Below are 15415 nucleotides of genomic sequence, written 5' to 3'. Positions count from 1 at the left end.
GACAGGCGCTGCTCCTCTGTCCTGGTCCTATTAGACCTCTCGGCGGCTTTCGATACCATCGACCATGTTATCCTACTGCGACGACTCGGGGGGTTGGGAGTGTGGGGCACCATTTTACGGTGGTTCTCCTCCTACCTGTCAGATCGGTCGCAGTTTGTGTTGACTGGAGGGCAGAGATCGACCCCCAGGCACGTCACTTGTGGGGTGCCCCAGGGGTTGGTTCTCTCACCCCTCCTGTTCAACATATATATGAAACCGCTGGGCGAGTTCATTGGGGTACGGTATCATCAATATGCTGATGATACCCAACTTTTCATCTCTACCCCAAACCACCCAAACGATGCCCTCGACGTGATGTCCCAATGCCTGGAGGCTGTGCGGATCTGGATGGGGAGGAACAGGCTCAAGCTCAATCCCTCCAAGACTGAGTGGCTGTGGTTTCCGTCATCCCGATTTGTACATCTTGTTCCATCTTTGACGATAGGGGGAGAAATTTTAGCCCCCTCAGAGAAGGCTCGCAATCTGGGAGTCCTCCTGGATACGCGGCTTAGTTTAGAAGAACACCTGATGGCCGTGACCAGGGGGGCCTTTTACCAGGTTCGCCTGGTACGTCAGTTGCACCCCTTCCTGGATCGGGATGCTCTGTGCACAGTCACTCATGCCCTCGTCCTTTCTCGCCTGGACTACTGCAACGCTCTCTACATGGGGCTGCCCTTGAAGAGCACCCGGAGGCTTCAGCTGGTCCAGAATGCGGCCGCGCGGGTTGTCATGGGGGTACCTAGGTGCTCCCATGTTACACCCCTTTTAGGCGGCCTGCACTGGTTGCCGGTTGTTTTCCGGGTGCGATTCAAGGTATTAATTATGACCTTTAAAGCGCTCCATGGCTTAGGCCCAGGGTACCTGCGAGACCACCTACTGCCACCAGTAGCCTCCCACCGTCCAGTACGATCCCACAGAGTTGGCCTCCTCAGGGTGCCGTTGGCCAGACAGTGTCGGCTGGTGACCCCCAGGGGGAGAGCCTTCTCTGTGGGAGCGCCTTCCCTCTGGAATGAGCTGCCCCCGGAGCTTCGCATAATCCCTGACCTCCAGTCCTTCCGACGCGCCCTAAAAAGTTGGCTTTTCCAGCAAGCCGGCCTGGCCTGTTAATTTTAACTCATTTTTTAAATGTATTGTCCTATAAATTGGGTTTGTTTTTTGGGATATGTATTTAATTTCTTTTTAACTTTCGGGATGTGTGTTTTTTAATGTTGTACGCCGCCCTGAGTCCTTTGGGAGAAGGGCGGCATATAAATCCAATAAAACAAACAAACAAACAAACAAGGTCAACCATAGCTGTGTGGCGTGCTTATCCAGCACTACATCAGTTTTTTCTGTGCAATGAAAAGTTCCCAGGCATGGCTGCCCATTTTGAAAATTTAAATTTTTTGACTGATTTGGCTCTCATGATTGATATTCTAAATGAGATTTATCTTCTCTCAAATGCCCTGCAGGGGAGAAACACAGACATCATCAAGGATGAAAAATTGGTATTGCGATCAATTAAAGCATTTGAAATGCTTAGACGGGGAAAGGGCCCATATGAAAAAAAAAGGTTGACGGAATAATAGCTTCAGAAGCCTTCCAAAACATACAATTAGTTCAAAATCAATGATTTGTTGCCCTTCCTCATGAAAAACTTTTGGCAAGCATCATCACTAATTTGAATAAAAGGCTGATGGATTGAGAACATCTAAAAACAGGTAGCCAATTGCCAGATGCAAACAAATTACAATTTCTCACATATTTGGAGCCTGATTACTGGAACATTGAAGATGTAGTCGTTCCATGGGCAGAAGCAGAGGAAGGATTGATTGAATTTGGTGAAATGTTTAATTATGAAATTGATTTGAACGACTACAGAGATTTTTTGTGAAATGTACTCAAAGATCCAAAGAACTACAAAATTCCTGACAGTATCAAAAAAAAGCTAGAGATATTGTCAGGACAATTCCTGTTAGTTTAGCAGAGGCAGAAAGGGGGTTCTCAAAAATGAACCTCATATGTTCAGAACAAAGAACTCGCCTAACTGTGCCAAACATTAGCATCTGTTCTGACCCCCCTCTCTCCATGCCTGTGAACAAGCCAAAACACAGGCTTGGCTGTTTGTCACTGTTTAATTGCAAGATAACAAACCCTTTGGCCGAGGGCCCAGATAACTCAAAATACAAGAAAAACAAACCAGATATTCAAACACGGCTCTAAGACATCGACTTTCTTCACTGCTAATTTCAAATGGTTGTTTCCTGCAAATGTCCCCTCCCAATGCCTCACCTATAAGCTCTCTTGGGAGGGGCCAATCTACAACCACCTGTGCTATTTATCGTCTGTGAGCCACCTACGAAGCTGCTGCTTTCGTTTCTCAGCCTTTCCCCCCCTAGCATCAGGGACTGACTGCCCTTGATCCTCCCCACTGCTCCATGTCTCAGGTGCCTCCTGGTGGCCAACCAGCCCCTCTGGTCCCTGCTCTGAATCTGCAACCTGCACAGGGTCTTCCACATCATCCAGGGCAGACTGAAATGATCCCTCGCTACCTGAGTCCATCAGCAGCTGAACCGGATCCTGCTGGGCCACAACAGTCATCTAATGAGAATAAGTGTTATTGGCATGCCTGTTAAAAGATGGGACCCAATTCCTTCAATCAAAAAGTGGCTCAGAGCACACCATCACACGGCTGATGATCCACGAGTGAAGAGCAAGAGAAGTGCAACTGAGGATGCCGGAAATGAAAGAACAATCTGGAAACACCTTCAACCACAAAACCAATAACACAAGTAAGTACTTGAGTGTATCTCTTTCATTGTGTTATTCTTATGTAAGGTGTAAGTGCATGCAATTAAAGTCTTCCTTTCTGTGTCTCTTCTTTGTGCAGGTCATTGTACCAAGATAGTCAGTGGTGTTGAAGATCGGCAGGACAGTCATCTTTCCTCTGTAAGTAGCTGTTTTATTGTTTTGTGTGCCTGTTTCATCCTAATGTAGTGCATGCAATTAAAGAGTTCATTTCTGTGTCTCTTCTTTGTGCAGGCCATTCATTGGAACAAGGTGGTCAGTTGGTGGTGCTGAAGACCGGCAGGATAATCATCTTTCCTCTGTAATTAGGTGTTTTATTGTTTTGTGTGCTTGTTTCATCTTTAATGTAGTGCATGTAATTGAAGAGTTCCTTTCTGTGTCTCTTCTTTGTGCAGGCCATTCATTGGAGCAAGGTGGTCAGTTGGTGATGTTGAAGATACACTAAAGGACAGTCATCTTCCTTCTTTAATGTTTTGTGTGCTGGTTTCATCCTAATGCAGTGCATGCAATTGAAGAGTTCATTTCTGTGTCTCTTCCTTGTGCAGGCCATTCATTGGAGCAAGGTGGTCAGTCAAAGAAACTGTTGAAGAAACACAAAAGGACAGTCATCTTCCTTCTCTATTGTTTTGTGTGCTGGTTTCATCCTAATGCAGTGCATGCAGTTGAAGAGTTCATTTCTGTGTCTCTTCCTTGTGCAGGCCATTCATTGGAACAAGGTGGTCAGTTGGTGGTGTTGAAGACTGGCAGGATAATCATCTTTCCTCTGTAAGTAGCTGTTTTATTGTTTTGTGTGCTTGATTCATCCTTAATGTAGTGCATGCAATTGAAAAGTTCCTTTCTGTGTCTCTTCTTTGTGCAGGCCATTCATTGGAGCAAGGTGGTCAGTCGGTGATGTTGAAGATACACAAAAGGACAGTCATCTTCCTTCTCTAATGTTTTGTGTGCTGGTTTCATCCTAATGCAGTGCATGCAATTGAAGAGTTTAGAAGGCTAAATAGTTGCTCGGGTGTCCTCAATAATTTAAAATCCGATTCAATAGTTTGAGTTGTTTGGGAGAATATTATCCTGAATTTCACTCTGATGTTTTCCCTTTCACCTCCCATATAAGCTTGTTTGGAAGCTTTTTTATCTCAGCTTCTCAGAGTAAGGCATCATGGACAGACAGACAAGCTTAAAAACAATGAATTTCTTTTGGACTTCAAGATACGACTTTTGATTTGCTAGGTGTTCAGTGTTCAGTTTTCAATTGTGCCTTATCTTTGTCCCAGCCCTACCCCGAGTTACCTTTGACATAAGGAACTGCTTGGATAACATTGCAACGAAAATCAAACACATTTGAGAATGCCCCATCCTTTCTACATTCCTTGTCTTTCTTCCCTTCTGCTGCTTTTATGTATTATGTTGGAAGCCCTCTGACTGAAAAAGATACTATTTTGGTGTATAATAGGTGTCTTCTGAATGCCACATTTTTGTTACCCTGTTTCCTGAAATGTACACTTTATCTAAGGTTAGGCTGATCTTGCCCAGCTTTCCTTATTCAGATTGGGAGTAGCTCAGCTTCTTGAGCATGATTCTAGTGCAACACTTAATACCTACGTTTTTAAGCTATGAAAAATAAAGATAATACAAACTCCTGTGTAGAAAAATGTACATTTATTACTTAACTTGAGACTAAATTTTGATATAATGTCCTATGCTTTGTTCAGAAAAAAAATATCATGGGCTTCCGGTTGCAGCCTCGGCGAAAACAACTGGAAAATAGTGGGTTCGGCTGAGCCCTGCGAAATCCAGCTGGTAACCGCTTCTGGGAAACCCTTCGGGGTTATAGCCTCCTTGAAGGGGAAGCAAAGAAAGGTGAGGTGCTTTGCTGACCATGAGGAATCCGCAAATTCCTCATTTGGTCTGAAACAAGCTCACCCGAATGGCAGCACGCATGACCACCATTACTGGCAGTCACGAAGCCGGGACAACCGGGAACCAAGATTGTGCAGGAGTAGTGTATGGACAAAGCATTGAAACTGAGTGAGATAATTAACAACTTTTACTCTAATGGCTTGCAGTAACAAAAAGAACATGAAAAGAACACTCCTAAGCTTAAATGAGCCACGTACCAATCACACAGAAAAAGAAAAAAACCCGGAAGAGAAGAGGCGGAAAAAGCCCAAAGAAAACTATACAATACAGAAAGATTGGGGGAAAAACTCAAATATTTTGAAAGTGACTTTAGGGAGAAATTATTTGTTATTTGCTTATTTGCATTTTTAAATTTCTCGGACTTACCGACAATCAGCTGTTTTAAACAGACCGCTTAATATTGGATTTGAGAATAAGAGAGCCATCTACTGGTGAAAGAAAAGTATTGCAACACTACAGCAGCAATATATTCAAGGGAAGTTAACCTAATATATACAAAGATTAATACACAGAATAGAAACAACAACATCTGGAGAATGGCCTGACCTTGACTCTAGTGTGAGAAGACGACTGGGAAAATCTGAGAATATTTAATGGTCTTTCTTTTTCCTTTTCAAGAGTTATAAAGAGTTAATTTGCAAACAGCAAACTTTACTAAAATTGTCTAGTGGACTAAGGATTTGAAAGGTCGGAAGAACCTAGTGGATTAATGTGGACTAGTTTGGATTTGGACAACTCAAAAGAAGGAAAGGGCCAGAAGAAAAGAGATTAGAAGGAAAATAAGATTTTAAAACTTGGATAATTGGGAGATACATATTTGGAGAACTATAAGGCTGTAAATTATTGAAAAATAAAGTGAGAGGTTTGGAGGTATAAATATGGGATTGATGAAAAAAATTAAATACTGAAATATTGGAACAATAGAAATATACTTTTTATAATTGGTATTAAATCACCATAAAATGGGCCCACAAGAGACATTAGAAATATTGTTGATGTTAAAAAGTCTGTGTGAACTTATAAGAGATAGTAAAGAGACAAAGGGATTGTTTAAAGATACAGAAATGAATGTAGAAGCTAGTCAACAATTGGGGGAGGGGGAGAGGAACATGATATGCAAGAAACAGATGAGAAATTAGAAAAAGCAGGGGAAGGGGAAAATACAAATGAGAAGCAAGAAGCCCCCCAATGTATAACAGTACAGAGAGAAAAGAGAAAAACCTCGCTAAAAAACCAACAAAAGGAAGTCTTGGAGATGGGTGTTCAAATAACGCAACAAAAAGAGATAAAAGGAACTCAGGAGGGAAAGATTAGTAGATACAAAAAAAACCTAAAAAGAGATATAAGAGCTCAAGAGAGAGAGATAAAAGGTTGACCAAAAAATCAATAAATGATGGAATTCTAGAACGATTAAGAGATGATGGATAATGAGAAAATAGATTAATAAAATGGGAAAATACCATAATCCCAATAAGTGCAGATTAGTAAATGCTAATCTAATATTAGGTAATGTAATTGCATTATTAATATTAATAGTGTCTTAAAATATATTGTACTCCTGTGAGGGATTGAATATTGTTAATAATTGATGTTATTAGTAATCGCACACATTTGGAACATTGAAGGTATGGTGGAATAATTAGTGATTTTCATAATATTGAAGGACAATACCTAAGAAGGGATAACAAATATAAGACTCAAAGAAATGTTATTTATGTTTAAATGAATTAATGGGGAAATGTAAAAGGAATATGAAATGAGATAAATATTATTGAAGTTGGAAGATAAGAATTTCACATACTATTTGTATTATTTGTTAATGTTGACTAAAAAAGATTTGACCCAGTCAATGCAATGTCCACAAATTAAGTATGTTTATTACTGGAAAAGAAAAAAAAAATTTGAAAAAAAAGAAAAAAAATCACAAATTAGTTTCTAGACTATTTTCTCAGTTCAGCTAAAAAATTTAAACCTGGTGCCTTGTCCACTGTGTCTGTTGGCTACCTGTTTTTTTAAAAAAATATGTATTAATTCAGTTTGAATATTTACAGACACACTGTCATGAATGAGAGTGTCACCAGTAATCTTGGTCCAATGCCTGGCACATGGATTAGATTCTTTGCCCTGTTGTGACTTTCTTTCTTCTTAAACCAGGAAACATGTTCAACCTGTTTAACTTTCAAAAAATGTTCCTTTGTCCTTCTATAGCCAATCAGAAATGCCCCACCTGGTAAGAAGTATGTCAGATGCCCTTGCAACTGTCTTTTGATCTGCAAAGTGACCTCACAGCGCATCGCTTGTCCGCGGATATATTGGTAAGGGGTGGGGATGGGAACTATGTAGTTATGTTCTTCAGGATGTTTTAATATTGGATCAAAAACAGCTTTCTAAACATTCTCACTCTATATATAACATTTTATGGGGGAAACAGAAGCATAAAGAGGAAAAATAAAATCACAAAGGAAATAAGAGATATTTATTTGTATTTGTTAATTCAACATATTTGCATGCTGCCATAATCAAAAATTACTCTTGGTGGCTGACATAAATATAAAGCTAGTTAAATTAAGTATAGGTTCTCTGAATAATGAATTGACTTCTATACATTTAAATAATTTATGCCATTTTAAAACTACAGATCATTATTAAAATCAAGTAAATCAACAACAATCATGACATAGAATATAAGCTAAAATGAAAAAAAAATAGTCTTACCTAATCACTAAGAAATGTATATCCTTATTTAACAAATCATGACTTAAATGTTAAAAGTTATACGGCCCTAATTTCAGATGTAGAGCAAGGCCATGGCTAGAATTATAGTCCAAAAATTGTAAGCCAGAGTCATTCAATACAGAATAACAGAATTGGAAGGACCCTTGGAGGCCTTCTAGTCTAACCCCCCTGCTCAAGCAGGAGACCCTATACTGTTTCAGACAAAAGGCTGCCCTCCAGGGCAGTGTTTTTCAACCTTGGCAACTTGAGGATGTAAGGATTTCAACTCCCAGAATTCCCCAGCCAGGGTGTCGGGAATCCTGAAATCTTTTTAGGAAAGTGGGGAGGAATAGCATATAGGGGATTGGGAAAACGTGCCGAGAGAGAGAAAGGAAAGGGGGATTCTTCCTATGTCTTCACTGTTTGAACCTGTTTTTTTTTTTTTTTCTTGAAGAGGGTGTTTATGTTTAGATAATAAAAACAGCGGTTTCCCAGATGAAACCAGAAAGACTAGTTGATAAAACCCAGGCATTGGCATGTTGAAGGGCTTTGTTTGAATGTGAGAGGTTAGCTGTGCATGCCGGGTTTGGACCTGAGTTTAAAAAAAAAATGGGGAAATGTTTAAATCCAAAATCAACTTTATTCCTCCGTGCTGGCAACAGGGTGGAGTTACGCTGGCTTGAAAATAGGTGTTCAGTGGGGCCAGGTGGACTGACAAGAAGAATGATCTAAACCTCTTTTCTCCCTCTGTTTTCTACCCAGTAAAAGGGTCATAAACTTAGGTCCCATTCACCCTGGCCCTCCGAGTCCTGAGCCTCAGCCCATAGGTGTGCGTGTCTATTGTGGCCACTGCGAAAATAATTTCCTGGTAAGGGCGCTGTGGAGGAAGGGATTGGGGGAGAAATGAGGCTTATTTGTTCCACGCTCAGCTTTGGGTGGCGTTTGGAGACCTGTTATCTGAAGAAAATTATAAACTTACAAATTCTGATTTGAGCCCAAGCAAGGCAGTCTTGTTGGGAACTGGCCTTGGAGTGCAAAGTGGATAGAAAAGCACAATTCAGTTGTGCTAAGGTTGATTTTGAAATAGACAGAAATCGGGCTCTCACCTGCGAATATCTCCACGTGAGTTGATTTCAGTAATAAAACAGCTACAGGTAGTCAGTCCTTCTCTTACGTTCGCAATTGAGCGCAAAATTTATGTTGCTAAGCAAGAAACTTGTTAAGTGAGTTTTGCCCCATTTTACAACTTTTGTTCTTAAGTGAATCCCCGCAGTTGTTAAATAAGTAACACTGTTGTTAAGTGCATCCGGCTTCCCCATGGACTTTGCTTGTCAGAAATTCGCAAAATGGGATCACATGGCGCCGAGACACTGCAACTGTCATAAATAGAAACCAGTCATCAAACATCCGAATGTAAATCACATGATCATGGGAATGCTGCAACGGTCATAGTGTGAAAAATGATCATAAGTCATTTTTTTCTGTGCCGTTGTAACTTTGAATGGTCACTAAATGAACTGTTGTAAGTCAAGGATTTGGTATTTGGAGGAGCAGCTGAGCACGATTCCTTAAAAAATGAGCCTATTTGTGGCAGCAAAATGTGACTCAGGTCAGACTGTCCTTCTCGTTCTTCCTAAGCCCTTCTCTCTTTCTCTTTTGTATCTCCAGTGGACAGAATTCACTGATCACACTTTAGCCCGATGTCCGCACTGCCGTAAAGTGTGAGTTATTCTGGGGAAGGAATTGGGCCCGGAGGAGGAGGAGAAGCATTCACAGAATGTTCTCCCAAGTTTGCGTTGAACGTACCTAGATATTAGTAACTGGAATGGGGGAGGGAACTTGCTGTTTGGGGGATTCAGCTTCAAAGAGAGCAAGGAAGCTGAGTCCTCCCTACCCTTGTTGGAGAAGAGGTCTACTGCCTGTCCTTGATAAGCAAAGTCTCTTTCTCTATCAGAGCTGCAAATTCGGGGGGAGGGGCGAGCACAGGAACTTTATGAGAGTGACTCTCTAGATGCTTGATGTACTGCTCCTACTCTTTGTACAGCTCCTCCATCGGGCACCGCTATCCGAGGAAAAGGTGCTTCTGCTGTCTTCTGTTGGGCATGCTGATGGCCGTGACAGCAACGGGGTTGGCAGTGAGTCTGAGCAAGGGACATCTAGCTGGGGCTGGGGACGGCACGTGTGGGGATCTCAAGAGGTTGAGATTAGGATGAGACCATTAAAGATGGTCATGTCTCGTTTATACCTGGAAATCCCAGGGTTTTGTGTTAGAATGAGAAGGTTTAAAAAGTGGAAGAACATAAGAGACCAACTCCATCAATCTTGCTGCCAAGAACCCTACAGGGATGTGTCTAAGGTCAGTCTTGACTTGAGGCCACTTTTTCCCTTAGCAGAGCGGCAACTGAACATGGCACTCAATATCTGAAATCAAAATTGTTCAATACTAGATATCTAGAAGCTTTTAAGCAGCACAGCACTGCCCCCTTAGGCTCATGCCTAAGTTAGTGTCCAGTTAGAAATGACATTTATTTATTTAGCACAGGGGTGGGAAGCGATAGCAATAGCAATAGCACTTAGACTTATATACTGCTTTAAAGTGCTTTTCAGCCCTCTTTAAGTGGTTTTCAGAGTCAGCATATTGCCCCCAAGAATTTGGGTCCTCATTTTACCCACCTCCGAAGGATGGAAGGCTAAGTCAACCTTGAGCCTGGTGAGATATGAACTGCCAAATTGCAGGCAGCCGGCAGGCAGCAGAAGTAGCCTACAGTGCTGCACTCTAACCACTGTGCCACCGTGGCCCTTTTATGACAACAAGCTTCCTGCAATTCCCACATTCCCACTTTAAAACTCAAGAAATATTTCCTCCTCCTGCCCACCCCACTTTTGCTAAAGGAACCCTTACGTACCAGTTCATTATGCAATTTATCCAAAATAATAAAATCAATGTTAATATTAAAGAGGAAACCAAACTAAGGTCCTGAATACAGGTAGTCCTTGACTTACGATCACAATTCAGCCCAGAATTTATGCTGCTATGTGAGAAATTTGTTAAGTGAGTTTTGTCCCATTTCATGACTTTTCTTGCCACATTTGTTAAGCAAATCACTACAGTTGTTAAATGAGTAAAATGGTTGTTAGGTGAATCTGGCTTCCCCATTGACTTTGCTTATTAGAAGGCTGCAAAAGGTGATCACATGACCCCAGGACACTGCAACTGTCATAAATATGAAGCAGTGGTCAAACATCCGAATGTAAATCACATTGATTTACATTTGGATGTTTGACCACTGCTTCATATTTATGACGGTTGTAGTGTCCCAGGGCCATGTGATCAACTTTGGGTCATTCCATGTCAAGTGGTCTGATTTCAGAAAAGTGCCCAGCTTGACCATCACAGATTTTGATGAAATTTCATTTGAACATGAACATTGCTAAAGTGCTACGTGTGCTGATGCAATACTTGTAGAGATATAGTCATTTGTTTTACCCCATACTGCAGTCTTCTACAGTATGACACTGAGGTTCCAGCAAATTTGAGACATAATATCTCTGGCAATATTTTGTTGAGAGAAACAAAACTTGGGCATTTTCTACAACCTTTTGTGCTCTATTAAAAAAGTAATAAAAATTTTCTCATGAGTGATCTCCATCTAGATAAATTGGAGCAAAGTTAGCCGAAAATGACTGCAGCTCGAAAAAAGGTTAAAGTTTGGCTTTTTATATCTCTGGAATGAAAGGTATGAGAAATGTGAAACTTTGTGCCTAATAATGTAGCAACACAAGGTTTTCGAATATAAAATTTCATTCTCCTACTGCTTTCCAATAGTTCACAAATTGAGTGTAAAGTTGACTATTTTTGTAAAAACGCCAAAAATAGGGTATGTTCAGCCCGCTTTTACAGAAAAAGACCTTCTGGAAACTCTGTTAAATCATTCTCATTAGAAAGAGCATGTTTCAAACCCTCTAAAAAGTAGGGTTGGTTTTTCATCACTGACATATAAAGCCCTAAAAATAGGGACAAAGTTGAGGATGTTGTATGGCAACTTCAAATGCATTCTATTACTGTTTCATCTTGTTTGTTTTATATAGACATCATTACTACTATTATATTGTGTTGGTCCATGGTGACATTGTCACTACCAGTTCAGGCACGTGACCCAGCAACCCCGTCGTTATAGGGGGCATGCCCGATAGCCGTGCAATACCAGCCACAGGTAGGTTTCTTGGTTCAGGATCCCAAGCCTTAGGGACCATTACGTCTCTCTTTAAAGAGCCCTTTCAAACTATTGCTATGGTGTTTGTTGTTTTTGTTTGAAAGGTTGAAAGGTTGACACCACCTGCAGTTGATCGAGAGACCTGGGGGGATTTATTTCACCCTTCATTTGAGGCGCAGATTCTCCCTTGCAAAAACTGTCTTCTTCCAGAGCCTACTAAATCAGACTTTTGTCCCTTCTTTTGTCTTACTAGTTGATGACATAGACTGAAGGGAGAGTAAATGGTACATGCACTCTTTCGTACAGAGGAAAGGATGCCCTGAGTCATGCAGCAAACAGATATTCCGCTTAGGAAAACATCTCAATCCTGGTACAAACCTGGCTTGATTTTTCTCAGTGCGAGTACTCTACCCCCGTCTTATCTCTTGGCCTCAGATTTTAATTCTCCCACCTCCATGGCATTGATCTTATACCCCCAAGCCTGTTGCACCTTGTGTATAAGAAGTAAAATGTACATAGAACTATTTAAGATAACTTTCCTCTGTGTTGGCTACCTGCCTGCCTGTGTGCTTGCACCATCTCTTTTTCAGCCATGATTGAACTTGTCTGTTGTCCTTTTCCTTCTCTTCCACAGGCACAATTGGATGGTTGTAAATAAATAAAAGTAGCTATTCCATATCTGACTTAATTGGATCGGAAACTGCGGTCTTGTGGTTTTTCAGAATGAGCCACCTTAAGGGGAACAAGGAGATTATTTCCTTCACTTAAGGAAGGGAAGTCCTTCAATTAAGAGTTGATTTCAACTGAATATCCTCCATTTAAGGAAATTCCTTGGATTAAGAGTTGGCTTGATTAGGAGAAGGGAGAGCTGACGTCGCGACAGCACGACGTGCAATCTTGGTGCTCCAAGATCGCAGTCGAATTTCTGCCGCTGGACGGTCCATTTGGACCTAAACCGTCCTGCAGAGACGGTGATTGAGAAGTGCACCTCTTGCTGATCTCATGGACACCACAAAGTCCCTGAAAGATCCAGGAATAGCCCTTTTTTTCCAGCGACAGTAACGCAGCTAATGAAGCTGCTGAAGTTGGCACAGCTCCAGAACAGGAAGAAAGCGGAAAGAGAAAGTCTGTCGAATTGGTGAAGAAATTTTATTATTAGAGGAAGAGACTACCCAAGAAAAAAAATTAAGTTAAGATTGAAGACAGAAGACTATAGGCGGCGAGATTGATCTGCATTGAACTTAGTGTGTTATCCAGTTTCTATTTTTTTTTTCATGGATGGACCTTTTGCAGGGGCTCCCTATTTTTTAAACTGAATGGATTAATTCTTTCTTCTTCTTTTTTCACTTTTGCTTATACCTATGGATTAAAATTCTCCTTTTTTATAATGCTTGATTTGATTGATTGGATTGTTTTTGACCTCCATTTAAGGTTTTTTTTTCTTTCTTAAGCTTGGAATATAAAGAAGATAATAAGAAGGATTATAAAGAGGGTTGTAACAACAGGAGGAAAAGCAGTTACACTGCCACTTAGAGGCTGGAGGCTGGATACATTGTTTTTTTTCTCTTTCTCTTTGATCACTTGAGATTCAAGGTTCTTTCAGTTTGTTTACTGACAGTGATAATAGGAAGAGCACAAGTTGTTTATACAGGTGCCTTTTGGAAGTTCTATCACTAGCTATTGGAGGGAAGACAACATTTTGAATTGAAAGATAATAAATGAACCTGTTTGAAGTTTATTAAAATAGCCTTGAACCCTATAGTGGCAGTGTCTGCAAAATTGAAAGAATGGCTGAGCAGGAAAAAGAAACTGTAACATTGCAAATGATTATGTTTGAAATTCAAAATCTATTAGTTGTGACAGAGAGAATTGAAAAGAGATTGGAGAATATGGAATACAATACAGAAAAATCTGATGGAGAAACTGAGGAGCAAATGAAGAAAGTGGAGGACAGAGTTCAAAAGATGGAAGAAAAAAATGAGCAAAGAGATAAGAAAACTCTGGATACTGACAACAAAGTGAGCGTGGTTGGTAATGGCAAGAGCGGAATATGGAAAGGGGTGATAGGTGGATTGGAACTCTACCCCAGACTTCAAAGCACAGAAGAAGAAAAGAGAGAAAAATTGACGGACATAAGGAGAGAAATCTTGACAGAAGCACTAGCGATAACCAAAGATAAGCTGATGGAAAGAACAGGTGTTGGGTTTCAAGCTTTTATGAGATACGAAAGGAATAACATGTTGCCAAGAGAAGTTTATACAAGGTTTATTAAGAAAGTAACTAGAACATTAATGCTACAAATGGCAAGAGATATAAGACCGTACTATTACTGGAAAAATACAGGTTGATGCAATGAAAATGTATAATAAAAAATTAAGCTAAATTTAGTTTACTAGTAGTATGTATAAAATAAAGCGACAATAGTTATAGTTGAATAATGATTAATAATGATAACAATACATATAGATATAGTAATTTGATAATATGAAATTTTATATAAACAACACATGGAGATTATGAGAGGAGGTTTAAAAGTTTTACCTAGAATATGTTATAAAGATGTATTGTGATTGGATGATCTTAGGATGATTTAAAGGAATGTTATCCTATAATCCTATTCTAGATTTTGAATATTATATATAAAAGGATGTAAAAACAATTATAGTCAAATTAAGGTTGAGATATAATAATTGTGATATACATGAATATAGGTGAATTTAAAATATGCGATTTGATATGAAAAGCAGGTGGTGACTATGGAAGAGATGCATGGAAATACTGTAATCAACTGACACACTTTCTACAATTTGTAATGGAAGATGGTATTTTTATGTTTGTTTGTCCTTGTTCAAAAACAAATAAAAATTGTTTTAAAAAAAAGAGTTGGCTTGATTAAATGTACTTCAGTTGGAGGAGATTCCTGAAGAGTTGCTTAAAATGGGCTGCTGTACAAATCTTTTACATAATGGGTTTCTTTGTGTAGTTTAATCCAATGTTCTGTTCTGCTGTCAGCAAGACATGAATCAGTTGTAGCTGTGATACCTTCTCCTTGATCCACCAGGTCTTCCACTAATCCTTGTTTCACCTTGGATGTACGTACAAGAGAGATTATCTTGCAAAGGTTAATCCCATCCTTGCTGCAGATATGTCGAGGTTAAAAACATAGGACATGAGGCCTGGACAACCAAGTCATGTCAGATGGGCTCCAATAGGGTTGATTTGTTTCACATCTTGTATTGCTGACTTCTCACTGAATTTTAGACATTCTTCCCAGGTGGGCTTAGGCGACAAAGGACCCTTCCCAGGTTGAAATCTAAAAATCTTTTTGCCCCGCTTGCAAAAGTGATTTCTAAGAATACACTTACTGAGCTTGGAGTTTTTTTAAGACAATGAGCAACTCAAGAGAAAATCAGATTAATTTGGAACGGGGGATATTTAGCACAGACTGAGGTGCTTTGTGGGATGTTCCTGGGACAAGTTTTAGCAATAGCACTTAGACTTATACACCGCTTCATAGTGCTGTACAGCCCACTCTAAGCAGTTTACAGAGTCGGCATATTGCCCACAACAATCTATGTCAGGGATGTTGTCAGGGTTCCAAATAGCACCCTCAATAAAATAAGAATCTGAGGCAAGAGGTTCCTCAAAACTGCAATTTATTAAAAAGAGCCATGTTGGCACATCTAGGAAAACCCGAATCTGAAAGCTATCACATGGTCCAATCATTCATTGCCATGAAGGAAGAT

The 15415-nt window shown here is 40.2% G+C and overlaps 1 protein-coding gene across 1 annotated transcript in view; it reads left to right on the top strand.

The window, feature by feature from the left end:
- Positions 1 to 11663, top strand: part of LOC309400529 (type 1 phosphatidylinositol 4,5-bisphosphate 4-phosphatase-like) — a 31740-nt gene extending 20077 nt beyond the window's left edge. Inside the window, exons 3-7 of the mRNA XM_081969096.1 lie at positions 6949 to 7055; positions 8218 to 8323; positions 9124 to 9176; positions 9500 to 9590; positions 11545 to 11663. Of these exons, the coding sequence (XP_081825222.1) occupies positions 6949 to 7055; positions 8218 to 8323; positions 9124 to 9176; positions 9500 to 9590; positions 11545 to 11583 (396 nt within the window). The 3' untranslated portion in view covers positions 11584 to 11663. The remainder of the gene's footprint in view (positions 1 to 6948; positions 7056 to 8217; positions 8324 to 9123; positions 9177 to 9499; positions 9591 to 11544) is intronic.
- The last annotated feature ends 3752 nt before the right edge of the window (positions 11664 to 15415 follow it).

The sequence above is a fragment of the Natrix helvetica genome (genome assembly GCF_964273705.1).
Source record: "Natrix helvetica genome assembly, chromosome: W".
Taxonomy (NCBI): domain Eukaryota; kingdom Metazoa; phylum Chordata; class Lepidosauria; order Squamata; family Natricidae; genus Natrix; species Natrix helvetica.
Note: the sequence above shows the minus strand (reverse complement) of the source record. Positions and strands in the feature narration are given on the sequence as shown.